The 17,406-nt window shown below is 41.5% G+C and overlaps 1 protein-coding gene across 1 annotated transcript; it reads right to left on the bottom strand.

The window, feature by feature from the left end:
• Positions 1 to 4,977: 4,977 nt before the first annotated feature.
• Positions 4,978 to 11,703, bottom strand: LOC140272022 (rho-related GTP-binding protein Rho6-like). The gene is made up of 5 exons (XM_072367328.1): positions 11,430 to 11,703; positions 10,699 to 10,786; positions 7,683 to 7,792; positions 7,440 to 7,574; positions 4,978 to 7,353 (listed from the first exon to the last, which is right to left on the bottom strand). Exons 1-5 carry the CDS (start codon positions 11,547 to 11,549, stop codon positions 7,108 to 7,110), a joined length of 699 nt encoding a protein of 232 aa, XP_072223429.1. The 5' UTR covers positions 11,550 to 11,703; the 3' UTR covers positions 4,978 to 7,107.
• Between the last annotated feature and the right edge of the window lie 5,703 nt (positions 11,704 to 17,406).

Here is a 17,406-nt window from a genome sequence, read left to right as displayed (position 1 = left end):
CATCTTGAATTTATATCATTTCTGTGCCAGGTCCGGGGATGCCAGTCTGGCCTTTTGTTTAGATGAGAGATGAAAGAAATACACTGTGAAATGAATGGACTTTGACAAGTCTGCATTTGAGAAAATAAATAGCCTGTGTGAAGGAATGGTTTGACATTTTTGAGATGATATTTTCTTGTTTTGCGCTGATAGAAATATTAAAAGATTTATAGCACTCTCATACCTGTCTGGGGAAACAGATAAAGCTACAGCCAGGTTGGGGTACGCTAAGCTTGAAATCCAAAACAAAGCACTTCTGAAGTTTAAGTAATTCACATCTCCTGCCACAAAACTACCCATGCAAGACGTGATATTTTTTACTCAAATAAGACAAGACACATCCTGAGGACTTTTTTTGTTAGGGGGACTTTGTCATTGGTTAGGTTTTACTGAGCTAAACAGTACATGGATTATCCAGACACACATTAAAGTGACAAATATGCGTAATATTTGGGAAAAGATGATTGTGGGCACATCTGCTAGAGTGAATCATAGTGAGGGAGATGCCTATAGAGGACACTAGTCCCTCTACTCCTCACCCCAGCTGAGCCTTTGACATACAATAGCATTTTGCATCCAGACACATGAGTTGCAGAACAGTCAGAGCAGCTGCGACAAAGCTGGATATGAGGGGATGTTACCAATATGCCAGTCTGCGATAGCTCATCAGTAACCAGGCAGCAAAGCGTTTCAAAGGCCCTACCCCCTCATTTTCCTTTACTGCTGCTGTGGTGGGAGACAAGTCTGAGAGGCTGATTGTGAGAATGTATGAGCCTGCTGTGTATGCATGTGTGTGTGCGTGTGTGTGTGTGTGTGTGTTTGTTATTCTGCATCTGCACTGCCATGCCTGATAGATGATGTACTTATGTGGTAGTGAGACGTGCCACACAGCAACCATTTTCCCCAAGTCCCAGAGTGGGTTTCAAGACAGTAGCGATTGTCCCTCAATCATCCCTCTGGCTCCTGATCCTGGTCCTCGGCAGGCAGGTCCACTTCTGCGCTGCAGGGTCTTATCCACTCTGACAGGAGGAGGAAAATGTCTAGACAATATGGATCAATTGCGACTGACTTTCAGTCGTATATATCATACATTCCTGTGCCGGGTGTGTCTCTGTTGGGCTATGCAAATTAGTCTTTAAGCATGGATTTGATTTTGAGAAACTATATCAGATTGAACCTTTATTTGACCAATAAATCGTATGAGGGTATTTTGCATTTCTGTAAAAAAAAGAAAGGACACCTGTCATCTGAACATATCTGAACCAATGGAGGCCGGCCTCACTTCCAGTTCATAACATTCTGATGACATCACATTCGGCTGAATTTTAGATTAAATTGTGATCCTTTCCAACCACCTAAACTCAATAAGGTGCCTAAACCTAATCCCTTTTCAGTCTTCATGCCTGCGTAAGCTAACCATGCTAAATGATGCTTCGTAAATTTCACCGTATAATTTAATTGACTTTTAAGATGTCTTTCTTTTTTTAAGTGCAATTTGATGAAGGTTATGTTAGCTGAGCATAATACTGAGCAATAAAATAAAAAAACATAAATCTCCTCTTCTAAAAGGCAAGAGCGCTGGTGCGGTGCTTGCATGTGGATTTTGTTAAATTTAGACAAACCTGACTCACTTCTCTTCAACTAAGCTATCAGCTACAGGCTGTATAATCATATAATAGTAGTACAAGAAAGTGCTTTGTTTTTCATATATTTCCAAACATGTTCAAACATGCCTTTAAAAGAAATGCAGCTAAACTAACAGAAATAGCTGTAGAGGTTCATCCGAAAAAATAACCATGTTTGTCAAAGGGCTAGCGCAGTTTTTGCTCCACATCCACTACGACTTTACCCGACTGTATAATCATGCCTTCAAGCGCCGGCAATGGATGACAGGCTCCATACGCCATGTTAGAGGGTTATCTGATTTGCAGAGACATGTAATGTGCATGGTCCAATTTTTTCATAAATGTGTTCAAGACGGAAATAGAGCAACTGTAAAAAGATATGAGGGAGAAATGTCAGAGACAGAGAGGCTTGCAGCCCAGCTTATCAAAAGGATGATACCACCATTACATTTCTAGCTGTAGAAATTCAGTGTTGTGGCAGCCAAGATGAAATTTATCTGAGGTTTCTGGTGCAGAGCATATTCCCTTAATTGCCTTTTCTGCTGTTGTGTAAAGGTGGCAGATAAGCTCTATTGTGTGTGATAGTTCAGGAATGACAAACATTCAGCCACTTCATCCATGGGGTATCCTCAGTGGCCAGCGGGAACAAAACTGATAACAGCTGATATCAGTCAAGTATAGTGCTGGTCAGGAAGGTTGTGTGTAGACAAAGCAAGGAAAATAAGAAGTGAAAATAGCTTATCAGAGGAAATACTTGAGTTTGTGATAATCTCGATTGATTCCCTGTGAAATTTCATAATTGAGCAATGTCAAATTTATTAATGAAGTATATGACAAAGACATGTTGGGTTGGCGCCATATTAGCAAGCAGTTGCGATGTTGAGTGGGATCAAAATTAGCCAGGTTATGTTAGCGCTTCACAGATTTACACATTACAAATAACTAACAGGTTGCTTTACGTAAAATCAACATTTCCATCCAGTAACTTGCAAAAACAAAACGAGGGGCAGAATTTGAATGTAATTTCACAATTTTTGATATGTTAGCAGAAATGTGACAGCCTATGATATAAATGTATGCTTCCATTAGTGTAGAATCCAATGAAAGTGAAGAATTCATTACATGTTATCACACACCATCATGTTTTTTTTTTACAGCCTTGTAGTTTGGAGGCAGACAACTAAATAAGGGTTATTATAATTGATAGATACATCAATAGAAGCGCAAACACTTCACCGATAGAATTAAACACAGAATGTTTAATGCATGCAATCCCCCAGAAACGTTGTGGAGGGGCTGCATGACAGAATGTAAAATATCTGCGTTATCACCTCCAGACTCCTCGCAGAGACAACCTAACCAGCCTCTTAGCAATAATCCTAGAAAATAAATGGGTCCCACTTGTGAATGCAGCCTGTCATAAAAAAAAATGGGCTTTTCTATATTTCTATACCTCCAAATACATGCAGAATTGATATCAACTGAAAAACATTAATCGATGTGACTAAGTAGGAAGCCTCAGGACTTTTTTTTTTCTTTCTTTTATAGGGTCATTCCCAATGTAATGTATGAATTGGGCACAAGATGTATGTGTTTGTTGGGGAAGGCTTGATTCCTTAAGGCTGTGTTCACGCTTCAATGGTGTAACATCCACCGACTTGTTTTTACACTGTATAGCTGGTACCATCATATAATTATAGGCCCCACACACACACAATGTTCATTGTTTTCTTTAGAATATATTTCACAGCACACTCAATGTTGCATCATCTGTATCATGGTGTTTCTTTGTGAAGAATGTAAATGTAGACTGTGTCCTTGACCATTGAAATAATTTTTTTTTTTTAGTTTTTTTTTTATCATTCATCCTCAAGACAAAATAGACAAAGTGCAGCCAAACAATCGGTCCTACCCTCTGGGGAGCCTTAAATTTGATTAAAACTACCCAAATAATCTTTTGCTCTACTTTGATAGACCTTGGGAAAAGTGCCGTCTGGTATAGTTTTGACAAAGTAATATGATGAGTAGTGTTGTACCGATCTCAAGACCACTTTTGAAGTATCGGTCTTGTCTCGGAATCTACTGCATTTTTACGCGGTCTTGTATCGGTTTCGGACAAAGCGGACTCGGTATTTTATTTCAAAACCCGGTCAAGACCACAACTGTGGGGATATCAATAAACTGCCTATGCATTTTTGGATTTACTTGTTAATATCATGTGATAAATGATGTGTTATGATTTTGCTTAAAACTTCGAGTACAACCAATAACTTGACTCACTTATCATTTGAAATTGTTGTCACTGTCACTCTCATATGAAAGTGCATGCCAGTGACAGGAGAAGAGGCCGTGTGAAGATATCAAACTGTTTGTAATAAAATTTACCTGAACCCACAAAGAGTTTTTGTGCACAACAACCAAAAGAAATCACAGGCGCGCAAGCATATTAGCATATTAGCACATTACCTCACTGCATTAGCTAACTTAAGGTTACAATGGATATACATTGTTTGCTAATGCAGTGTTAGCTTTGTGTGAGTCAGGGCATGTGTCTTATTCCCACGTTACGTTTTTTCTTGTGATTAAAAATGACAAGACAGGTGACATAAAGCTATGTAGCTAATGTGTATAGTTATGTTACGTCAACTCTGACGTAAACATACACGCTGCGCTTCCTCTCCTGGATGAGAGAGCTAGAGTCAGCAGTCTCCAGAGTGGAGAAAGAGTAACATCAATGCTCCATCTCATGAAGTTAGATTGCTTACAGGTCTATTTGAGGGGTGCCTATGGTTTGCATGTTCCACATTTTATCATAAGTGTGTCATGCAGTGTGGACACTGGTCTGGTCTTGGTCTTGACTTGGTCTCACCCTGCCTCAGTCCTGGTCTTGTCTGGGTCTCGACCCCTCAAAGTCTTGGTCTTGATACACTGTAGTCTTGGTCTTGTCTTGGTCTCGGTTTAGGTGGTCTGACAACAACACTGATGAGTGTTAAACAGATTTTTTTAATTTACATCTTAACTGGAAAATGTCTAACATAAAGTTGGTATTCCCCTCTTTATGTGTAGCTCTTTGTAATCAGTGATCAATAAACACATCTAATGCACGTCCGTCGACCCTGCACTCCAAGGTTTCTTTTTTCCTTTTTCTTCCCGTTAAAGGGTTTTTTGGATGGGTTTCGAACCTAGTACGCAAGGTTGTTGTACATGGCACAGACTCCAAAGACCAGTCAAGCCAATTTATGGTAACAATAGCATAAACCTTACTTGACTTCATAAACTTCATGGTCAGATTATTGCAAAAAGAAACACTCGCTTGTAAATTAACTTCAAGCATATTTATTTAAATAAAAGGTTTTAAAGAGAGTATGGCAATAACAAAGAATCCAGTCAACAAATGAAGCCACAACAGGCTACTTTATACAAGCATGTTGTTTTACTTCAGGGACATTTTTTCTTTTTTTTTTTCTAAATAAACAGCTTCATGAAGAAGAATATTTACAAAAACAAGCAAGAGAAACTGGGAGACACGGTTTGTGTATATTTCACAAAAAGCAACTTGTGGAACAACTCCAGACAGCTCTGCGAGGGGAAATGATGACTGCAGCGGTGCTACAGACACCTTTAAGACTCGGTGTTGCTTCCAACACACAACCTGCGACTGCCGCCAGCGTCTGGTCTTCTGAACCCACAACAACACATTGAACAGTCCACTGCTCCCTTCCATGTCCAGCCATCGCCTCCATCAGCTTCTTTCTAATGCTACAAAGAACAGGTGAGGCATCCTCTCTCCGAGTGCCATCCTTTCCTCCGTCAGAGACAGGAACTGCCCCTGCTCCCACAGTTGCTAGGCAACGCGTTCAATTCCACTGTTCTGCACATTGCCGAGCTTCGTGGCGCAGACCTACAAATCATCGAGTCTTCCATTAGCTGAGCTGTCAACAGCCGCTAATGCCAGACGACTCCAGTGAGCACAACGTCAACAGCTACAAAAAGAAGAAAAAAAAAAAACACCAGTGACAGCCACGCGTAGAAAATCCTATTTTCCATGGTAATTAAAGAAAACAAACAAACAAGAAATAAAAAAATTTAAAAACGGGAAGACAGGACCAGCCTGTTTGAGGGATTCATCTTTCTCCCTCCGTTTCCTCACAGGGGCATTTAGTCTTAATGCACATATTAATAATTATTGTTTTCAGCTTCAAGGGAAACGCCCAGTTTACACGTCAAACTGTTTACTCCACGTTGTCCGTGGAATCTACAACTTAAAAAAAGTTACACTGAAACCACGACCCTGCCTCAGATTCTGTCACCTCTGTCAAAAAGAGGCTGGATTTAAAGAATGCAATTGTAATGGAGAAGAACAGGTTTGGGAAAGAGCAGTGGTGCTGGGTTTCCCCACCGCCTTATTGCAAGAAGGCTTCACTGAGAATGTGAATGATCGGCAAACTGGGTGCCAAGAGCGTGAAGAAGGTAAAGACGCCGCGTGTGGTTCTGCATTATCGATTGGACTGTTATTATACTTGTGTGCAACACTCCCTCAGCCCTGCATCACGAGCGTGTGAAGCATAATGAGCACATATTTATTCAAAAGGCCCAATCCCTTCCAATATTGATGAGGAAGAGAATTCAGACACAAAGCTTGTTGATACCCTGACATTTTATCAATCAAAGACCAAGACAGAATGACTTCATTTTCGACTCCAAACAAAGGCATGTGCAGGATCTTTAGCAGAGTGCGTCCGCCCTCGTCGGCTTCGTGGCTCATACAAGTGCTGAGTCACACTGCACTCCTTCAGATGGGCTCTCAGTTTGTCTTCCCACCACCTTTTGCAAATGAACACTGTCAAACCCTTCCCTCCACTTCTTTTATTTTTTACATTTTTTTTTTTAAATCTGTTGTCAGCTTTAATTTCCAAATGAAGTACAGAGAGGGATCAGCTGGGGAATCATTCCTTCAAGGACCAGCGTTTTAAAATTCCCAGAGCCGCACTCCTGTAGATATCGCTGCCCGTCACTGTCACATTTTACGTTTCATCCCGTCGCTCAGCCCATACTGTGACCTTTAACAGACGCTCAGACAGAGAGATGGATGGGAAAGGGCACTAGCATCAGAAGTTCAAATGGGTTTCATCACTTTAATGCAGTCAAATGAAGTGTTTACAACTTCCTCCTGCGAGGGGGAAAAAAAGAAGGTGCTGACCTTATTCGAGTGGATTCGCAGCAACTTTTATGTGGGTCTGCACCTTAAAGTGCATGTCATGCTCTGCTGGTACAGGAGCCGTTAAATTCTACACCAAATCATTTCTTTTAGCAGAGATGAATAGAGAAAAGCTTTTAGAAAGATGTTGACAGGACTTTAGGGAGGATGCTGCACACTGAACCAGCGACAGTAGAGTTCACTTTCATTCTCCCCCCCCCTTCCCCAATATGCCTTCAGCTGTGTTCACATGATGGAGCAGCTTTTGGACTTGTCCTTGCTGAAGGTGGAGGAGAGGAGCTCCGTCTTGCTGGGCAGGTGTAGCAGTCTTTTGGAGAGGCGGCGGACCGGGGTGGGTTTACTGGCAGGCTGGAGTTTGTTCATGCAAGCTTGAGCCGCCGTACGGAAAACACTGTGGATGCTCTTCTCTGATGTGAAGGCTGAGCACTCCAGGTAAGCCTCAGCTCCGAGCTGCTTGGCCAAGGACGAGCCCTACAAAATACCGGTAAGTATCAGATGAAGTGCAGCTTTTTAGATGCAATTTATTTATTGTCAATAAAAACAATCAGGGAACAAACCTGTTCATGGGAGATCGGAGCCTGTTTCTGATTGGACAGCTCCATGCGAGTGCATACGTCGGTGCGCAGATCTGTCTTGCAGCCTATGAGAAGGATTCGAGTGCTCGGGCAGAAGTCCTGAATCTCTGCTTTCCACTGCAAAGAGAGGAAACCAGAGTTGTCACCCGACTATCATTTGAACGACGGAGGGCAGATCATCAACCGAGAAGGCCGCCACCTAAAGGGAATCGCAGCAGCTCATACCTTCTTCAGCGCACCGTCTACCGTGTCCGGTCGGCTGATGTCAAAGCACAACAGCACTGCATCCGAGTCACTGTAGCAGAGAGGTCTAACATTGTCGTAGTATGGAGAACCTGGAGAAACGGGGAAAGTGACAGGGTATAGGTTTCGTTTAGCAAAAGGTACGCACTCAAATTCATCTAGATTGTACAAACAAGGTATGGGTTTTAAAGCTGCTGAACAGAGAAAGACCTGCTGTTTCCCCTCCTGCCTCCAGCAGGAAGTCATTCAGGTTGCCGAATGTTTAAGTTAAACCATTTCAATTTGTTGGGTCCACCATTTTGGTGCCTAGAAGTTTCCAGACCCCACACATCCAAAGAAACAAGACCATTAGCACACACACACACACACGTAATCACACATTCCTGTTATGAGAAAGTTAACTCTGAAGGAAATGTTTCCATAAATGGCACAAATGTGTGTGTTTTTTTTTTAACTCTCAGGAAGGCTCCTGTGCTAAAAACAGAATGACAGGATGTCCGCTCTCTATTGTCTTCCTTCTGCCACTCAATCAATCCTCACCTAAAAACACTAAAGATTTAATTTCCTAGTCCTGTTCTCGAGGGCCAAATGTGCACAAAAAGCTTTCCTTGCAACTATAAGAGGATGCAATTATACCAGGAACAGATATTTCTGTTAGCGTCCCACTGGGACTAACTAACAATCATGTTGTCCTGATGAATCCGGCAGTCTCCTGGAGCATTAATGAAATGTTTTCCAAAATAAATCTCACTGGTTATTTAACCTGTCTACATTTTGGACTTAACTCTGCGAAGTAGGACTACTTATACAAGACCTCTCTATCTATAGCATTTCTCTTTGTGGGAATCAAAGCACATTTCACAACCATCCGCGGTGATGTAAGGCTCGAGAAAGAGGAGGCAGACAGATCTAAAGAGGACACAACTTCTAACTCCAACCACCTCCCACGCATCAGCAGTCCCCTGCCTGAACACACACACACACACACACACAACTACACGCACGCACAATCCTTTTAGCTGAGCAAACACGAGCTCGTCTGTTGAAATTAACTGCAGTCACAAAAAAAGAAAAAAGGTGGGGGGGGGTACTCTCATCATCACGCACAGGGCGAAAGATCAGACTTGTCTTGATGAGAGATGGAACATAAACCGGAGCGAGCATGCAGCAGAGCAGCGAGGAAACGGGCGAAACCTTTCCGTTTCTATGCAAACCATTAGTTGACTGATAGAAAGCCGACAGACTTTAATAAACGACTATATTTCAAGCAAAGAATTTCAAATATCCTCATTTTCCAGCCTCTGGGCGTCACTTTTTTTTTTTTTTTGGATTCCCCATGAAGCAAAGACGTCTGAAGATGCTAACTTGGGCTTTGTTTAATTGTGAAATAAGTCTGAAAACTGAAAAATCAACCTTAATGGTAACTTTTATCTGTAGCCCCCAAAAAGCTTAGGGACAGACACGGAAGCAGAAGAATACAAATAAAAGGCCAAACTGATGAGGACTGCGTGCATACCTCTGCGCTGCTAATGTAAATCGCTCTTATGCAACGCTTCCTTCCAGAAAGGGTGACTGTCCAGAAAGCTTTTTACTCCGTGGGAGACAAACACACAAACCTACATTTCAGTTACATAACGCTGGTTTTTTTCTTTTTTCAGGCAGCACACAAACACGCACCATAAGGCAGCGATGAAGGTCAAGCATACATTTTCTCCCAGCATCCCTCACTTGTGCCTTCTGTTCACAGCGACTGTAAGCGCACACACACACACACACACACACACACACACACACACACACACTTGCAGACTTCCACCCCCAGCATGGACAAGGCACCCCCCCTCCACTGTGAAAAAACCCCTTTGCAGGCCAACTGGCACTGCTCAACTTCCTCTGAACACAAAGCCTCGGGCTCTAATGTCAGCCGGGCGCTGTTATGAAAGAGAACCATGCTGCCCTGGATGGGTTCATTTCAGATTGATCCAGTTTTGTAATTCTCCTGTATCATTGGGTCAGTGGGCTGCAGCAATTCACCTCCTCACACAGTGATCCAAAAACCTAAGAGAAGGGCTGACTGGGTGCTTTTTATTATCGTTCCGTTTCACCTATAGGATAGGGAGGTCATGTGGTATGCAAAGTCCCGGCTTTTTCGAACCCCTTTCTTACTTCAGTTTAACATCGCAGCAAAATTCCACGTTTGAAGACAATGCGCTCTGTTTGTACTCTTGAATAAATTACATGCAGGTCTTTTGTCACGCTGATGTACGACTTCTTTCAAAACGAGGTCACAGGTCAGGGAAATGAGGCGCGCTTGCTAAGCTTTGCCCTCTGATTAGGTCAATACTATTCATTAACTTAATCTAAACAAGTAAACAAAGCAAATAACTGATTATGCGTGCCTCTCATTAAAATAACTGTAAAAGTCAGTCCACAGACGCCACACCCATACAAGGACCATAACAATGGCAAAAAAAAAGGTTGATTAAACGCCAAGTTGAGCGTTTTCAATCATCTCAAAGTTCACTTTCAGCATTTACTTCCTTTTCTCGAATCTTTATCATTGTGAATGTGAAGTATTCAGAGTTTTGAGTCTCACATCTGGGTATATTTAAGTTGAATGGACAGTTGAATGGACAGATAAGGGGAAATCCAGAAAATCGAGTCAATCGCAGGGTTTTATTCTTTAACTCGCAGAAAGAAATGGAAGTGACTGCGTCAGAACAGGACTGGCGGCGTCTGTCTGAACGTGTGAAAGTGAGACAATAAAAGAGACGCGGCTTCATTTACAATCATTATGACGAGTTCCGACGGTCAGTCCCTTCAATACGAGACCGAAACTGGCCAATTTAGCTCATTGCTCAACCTCAGCACAGAGAGCCTGGAGAGAGATTCAAATGGCTGTTGACTCAAAGACGGAGGAGGCGCGGAGATCACAGCCTTGCACAAGGCGCAGTTTCTGTAAAACCCAGTGACGACGATGTCAGAGCTGAATGCTCACCTGATGTGTCCCAAAGGCTGAGCTCAACCCGCTGGTCTTCAAGCTGCAGACAAGCGGTGTAGTTCTCAAACACAGTGGGGACATAAGTCTAGAAGTGGACAACAGGAGGACAGGCTTAGAGAGAAATCATTACTTATTCATTACCTGATGTGATGCGTCACCAGTGAAAGCAACAAATATCTGCAAGAAATGACCTGTGATAACTACTGAAAGTGAAACAAAAACTGAGTTGGACTGTTTTGTATCAGTCTCTGATTACAGTTATTCTTTTTTTTTGTTTGTTTTCCATTTAAAAATCAACCCAGTTTGTGTAGGGTCATATATTATTATGTACAGTACGTCAGGTGTATTTATTCCAAGTTGAAACTATCTGAACAGCATGTTGAACTATGGGTTGTAAAGTTTTTTGCACGAAAAGAAATATTTTACTGCGACTGTCAAAGCCAATACTCCCATATGTTACACAATAATGACAATGCTCAAAATAGCTAGTAATCTATAAAAAAAAATCAGAAATATGAAAAATAAACAGATTCATACAGTGTAACATATCCTGAACCCCTAACAAAAAGTACGCAGTGATATATGGATTGTTATTCTTAATCAATAAAAGAAACGCAGCCATCTTTTCTCCAAATGTTTAATTTTAAATGTGAATCTTTCTGGGCTGCAGTTTAAACTGTCGGCACTAAAGTGCGTGCAGACTTTGGATGTGAGCAGCAACGTCTTACCTCTGGGTAGCAGTCCTTCACCAAGACTTGTAACATCGCTGTTTTACCGCATTGGACGTCTCCGACCAGCACCAGTTTACACCTCGCTACGAAAGGCTGGGTGAGTCTCCTCTCCTTCATGGCGAAGATAAATGGAACAGAGGTAATTATTATGCGGCTAAAGTTCGGTAATTCCTCCCGTGAGTCGGGTCCGTGGAGGCTCCTGTGGTCTGAGGGCGAGCGCGTGAGGATGGGCAGCAGTCAGTGGAGGAGTCACTGCGGAACTTTATATTGTCGCGCCAACCAATGAGCGCTGCGTAGTGCGCGAGCTGCATGGCGGTATCTGTGCACGAGAACCCATCTTATCAACTGAGCCGGAGGAAATATTCAGGTCCTTTGCCTCAGAAAAAAAGTATCGCATGTTTCAACGTTACCTCATGACTATTAGGCTGTTTGTGCATTTTACACAAATAAATGTCCTGGTTCGTGGATATATTGGATGAATTCTTAGTTTAAAAAAAATCTAAATTTAAACTGACTAAACTGACTACGTTTGTAGTCCAAACTTCAGAATAATTAATGCTGTTTTTAAAATAATTGAAAGGAATAGTAGCTACAGCGATAACATGCATGAATAGAATGATTGAAACTGTTAGTTTTGATTATTCAAAACCATTTTAACTTTAAGTATGTTTACTTATGAGCAGTTTGATTTTTAACTAATCATCACACTTCATCAATAACCCATACCTTACTTTTTTGTTTGTTTAAATATCAATGTGTAAAATAACTGAATAGGTTTCTATTTCCCCTGAGCTGTATTAAAATGCTATGCAAACAGAATGTACGTATAAAGTAGCCTTATACGTGCCTCAGACAAGTTTCCCAGCAGGCATCAACTGATTACAAGGTGGGGGCCGTAGACGGGATTTTACTGAGGTGACGAGCGCCCTGAACACACCATGAAACGTGAAACAAAGTGAATGAGAGGATGCATCTTTTTCCCCGTGTCCAAATGTGTGTACTGTAATATTGTAACTCCAAAGTTTGATTTTTAAGTTATATTTTTAACTTTAGAGGCCTTATACAACAATCTCCAGACGTGTCCATCAGGCACGTCTGGAGCGTTGGTTAACATCTGTCTCTTGTATTTTGGGTGTGTACTCGCGTCACTGTTGTGGGACTCCAATCAACGTTCAACTGCAGCTGATTGAAGGTGTGGAGTCGGCATTGTGTCTCTCTATATGAAAGCTCTCTCTTACTGGCTGTTCAGCACAGAGAATGAGTGCAGCAGAAGGGAGGTGGCAAGGATTACAGAAAGCAAACAGCGAAAACTTAAGAAGCCTCATACAATCTCTTCTCATTTGCCATCTTCACTTCACAACAACATGGCTATGGAGAGTGAAGAAACTGAAGAACAGCTGATCACTATGACTGGAGATCAGCTTTGTATGACATCATGGGAAAAACACAAAGCAGACGCCACATTGGTGTATTTACTTTACACCTTTTTCTTCTTCTGCTTTCCTTTTTATGTAATGTTGACACTACTCTACTCTCTTCTTCCCTGGCAACCACAAGCAGTGGCATTAGAGTAAACTATTTTTATTTATTTGAATTTTTTTATATTATGTTCATCGTTCAACTCTTCAGTTGCATTTTATTTAGAAATTGTTAAGGTCAACCCTGCCCTATGAGTGTCAAAGAAACCGTTTGACCAAGAGCCTGAAACCAGCGTCATGCTTGAATGCTGAATGTGGAGCTACAGTAAGGAGACGCTCGGTAACAAAACAAATAAACCTAATAAATGCAGTGTTTACTTACTTTGTGTACTCTGACTAAACACTAACCAGTGACAGGATGAATGTGGGGATTTTTGTTGTGTCATCCCCTCTGCCTGGAAATAGCTTCTGTTTCCCCTCAATAAGTCTGACTCTAATTCTGTTCAGAGCAGCGGCAGAAACACATACTCATAGGTATCTCTCAGCAGGAAAATGTGATTAATGGAAACTTTTTGGGCAGTGTTCTACCTCCTTCTGCCTGCAGATCATGTCAATAATTAGGCTGCAGTGCAGTTGGTTGTATGTATTTCTTTGCATGCCCTTTTTTTTTATCTTTCAGTTTAGTTGCAAGTAAACAGAATAAGTGGGATAGAGCCATAACTGCTTGCATCAACTGCCAAACAGATAACAGATGGCTACATTGTAACCAGTTGTAAAATGCTCTGTTACCACCTTCACATTCAACTTTCTCATCTTAACCTCAGCAAACATCTGAGTAAATATGAATATTGTACATTCTTTCACTGTGTAAACATTTCTGGCAATGAAACGGTAATGATGATTAGCCATAATATTTGTTGAGCCACCAATGTGTTCAGCATCATGGCAGACTTTTCACAGAGGTTTCTACTGGCCTAAATGTCTCCAGTGTTCTCCTGATGAAAGGTGGCAGGGCTGGGAGATGGTGGCACGCTCGGAGATGGTGATCTGAAGATGCAGTGACTTTTGTGTGATCCCTTAAAATGCGACTCCTTGTGTACAGCTAATGTGATGACCTATAGTGTGGGCCAACGTGCTCCACGGGCACCTGGCAGTAGTATGACCCAGATTTATCATATGCACAGCTGAAAGTTACCCTAGTTTCACCTTACCTAACTTGTCCCACTGACATTTAATGCTGATTGAGTGTTTGTGACTTTACTAAGTGTTGTGGTGTGTGCATAATAGGTCAGTGGATAGATAGATTATAACAGTTCACTGATGCTACAAATTAGAAGCCACTGTATATTATGTGGGCCTGGACGGTGGTGTGGTGGTCAGTACCGTTGCCTCACAGCAAGAGGTTTTGACTCCCGACTGGAGCTTTTCTGTTGCATGTTCTCCCCGTGTATGTGTGGTTTCTCTCTGGGTTCCCTGGCTTCCTCCCACCCCACAAAAACATGCAATTTTAGGTTAACTGGTGACTTGAAATTGACCCTAGGAGTGAGTGTGACAGCGCATGGTCGTTTGTCTCTGTGTGGCCCTCTGATGGACTGGCAACCTGTCCAGGGTGAACCCTGCCTCTCGCCCAATGACAGCTGAGCGCGGACCTGAGTTGGATTAAGCGGGTATAGAAAATAGATGGATGGATGTACGTAATGCGCGATATCTTGCACCTCAAATATTGACATAAAGTGGGAATGTTAGTAGAAAGAGACGGGGAGGGAGACTGGATTCATCCAAAATTTGCCTACATCCTGATCATGAAATCGGTCCACTTCACCAAACTTACTGGAAACAGAACGTAAGGAGTCTACTGTTCTGACTGAAATCAGGCAAAACCTTAATCTTATTCAAACAGTTTTTGAAGAACAGAAAAAAAAAAACCGGAAATATCCATCACATCCAATATGCCCCGCAGTGAAACAATTTGCATAATTCAAGTAACTTGAGGTTCAGAGGCCTTGCATTATGTAAATCAGGATATGATGAAAGAGCATAACAAAATGCAATCATGAGGTGGAAATGTATTGAAAATTCTTGGCTTTTAATTACTCTTGAATGTGGCACTTCACTAATGCTTCATGGTGGGAAACTAGTAAATGACCATCAATCTAGAATACAGGCATCTTTCTGTATTCTACCGTATTACATTAGCAGCCGAGTGATGTGCAGTGGTGGAGTGAAGTCCTGACTATATGACACTGGTGGAAAAAGCAGAAATTAGGTGCAAATGTAAGTGTTTTGTTCTGTCACTCATGCATAAAAAGGATTTACATCAGGAGCTTGAAAGGCAGAGTTTGGGTAAATGAATTCTACTTTAATGTGGTGCAAAGGGTCTGCGTTTAAAATGTCTTTCTCCTTTCTGCTATGAAGACAAAATGACACGGACATACTGAGAGACATTTCACAAGATGAGACTAAATTAATAAAACCACAGAGCTGGTCACGTTTGATGTACATAGCAAAAAGGGGGAGAGTGGTTTCATATTAGTTGTACCATAACTGACAAGTGCTCTGATCACTGCACAGCTCTCAACCTTTTCTGTGAACAGTGTCACTTCACTTACTGCCTGAAAACACAACAGTGAGACTTCAACATTATGCAGTTATCAGAAGTGTTGCCACTAGACTGAATGAGCCACACAGACCAGTGGGCAGGACAAAAAGGGGCAAAGTGGTTCACCCTTTGGTGTTGAAAGCAAAAGTGCCCTTTTCAAATGTCAAAGCAACGCTGTCTTTGCAATCTGTTGTTACAGCTGTGTCTAAGTGAGGCACAGTGCATACATATCTATATATATATATGACCAGTTTAGCTGAAAGAGTTTTTAAAAAGTGTCCTGTTTGCCTCATCTAGAACCTAAACGTTTGCTAAGCTTACTGTAGGCCCATGATAGCTGACGCACTGTAATAAAAATCCTTAAATGTGAGCCAGTGTGGCAAGATTGAAAATATTGCTATGAAGCTGTACTGCCCTCTAAAGGCGAAAAGCACAAAGTACAGCTCCAAATAAAAAATAAAAACAGTTGGGTGCGTATCTGTCGTATCTGTTTTGAGTAAAAAAAAAAAAAGTTCTAAACAACAACTTTATGACTGAAGACGTCATAAAAATGTATTACATGGAAATTAAGTCTGATACTTGATGTATTTCTACAAAAGTTTTTTTCTTTTTGTTCTGAAACTACGAAGTTGAAGTCAAATACATTTTAAAGGGAGTGCATAAATGGCCATTTCACTGCTTTTATGGGCTATAGATCACCCTAGACTAGGTCCTGTATGAAAACTACAATAGCCACATTGGTCAAATCTAGACTGAAATATTCTACAGAGGATATAGAGTCATTCACACACAGTTTTGTACATGTGAACTGTACTGTACATTTTTCTATGCTAAAAAGGACAATTTTGCTGCTGCATGTATATCACCCTAAACTAAGTCCTGTATTAAAACTTATATAGGCAACAAAAATGTATTTTTTGCAGAAGATGTAATTCTTCCTTCATCATCTCCTCCCTTCTCCACTAAATTTGACAGCCTTCATCCAAATAAAACAATATCCGACGAGGAGGTAAGAGAAGGGCACATTTCTCACAAGATGGTGCTAACGTCACAGGTTAAGATCCGGCGCATTACCCCCAAAATACATATTGCACATCCATCCATCCATCTTCTATACCCGCTTAATCTGTCGGTCGGGTCGCGGGGAGGCTGGAACCTATCCCAGCGATCAAAAATAATAAAATAATTTAACATTTATAGAAATAAAAATAAAAAGCTGGAGGATGCGGGTTGCAGATCCCGCTACCTCTCTTGCTGAGTTCCGTCAATTTCGCCAAAGTAAGCCCAAAGTAAGCCCAAAGTAAGCCCACATTAGCCAATCACGTCTCCCTGTGGCTTACTTTTGACCAATCACGTCTCCCCCTTTGGGCTTACTTTGGGCTTACATTTGACCAATCACGGTTCTTCTCTCTGCTGGCTTACTTTTGACCAATCGCCGTTCCTCTCTCTCCTACGTCATATTTTGAAGCGTTGCGGTCCGGCAGTTCTCGTCTCTCTATCTATCGCTAAGGTAAGTCGTCCTGTTTCATTCCGTTATCGAATGTACACCTGTATGTTTTCTACCGTAAATAAATAGCAAAGGGTGTTGCTAAACTTATCATAAAATGCAAAATATAAAAAGTTAAAAGTATGCGATGATTATGTGTGAATTATGAGCGAAGCGCTGTTTTATGAAAGCCGAAAAACGGATGAATGAATGAATGAATGAATGAATGAATGGATGGATGGGTAGTTGGATAGATGGATAGATGGAGTAGTGCCAGGAGAGATGTTCAAATATTGACAGTTGTGTTTAGAAAAATGTAGCTAGTTACAGGTAACATGTGGGTAGGAGTAAAACGTTGCTGTCATGCTACCATATGACACGAATAAGTGCCGGTTACAGTTACAGAGTACAGTTAATAAATTTCACAGCAATTATCTTAGGCCTTAATGATGTTATGCTGCGAGATTTAGA

The sequence above is a fragment of the Leuresthes tenuis genome, unplaced genomic scaffold, assembly GCF_036924035.1.
Source record: "Leuresthes tenuis unplaced genomic scaffold, fLeuTen1.0.hap1 SCAF_16, whole genome shotgun sequence".
NCBI classification, from domain to species: domain Eukaryota; kingdom Metazoa; phylum Chordata; class Actinopteri; order Atheriniformes; family Atherinopsidae; genus Leuresthes; species Leuresthes tenuis.
The sequence above is the reverse complement of the archived record's forward strand: the minus strand, read 5'-3'. Positions and strand labels throughout refer to the sequence as shown.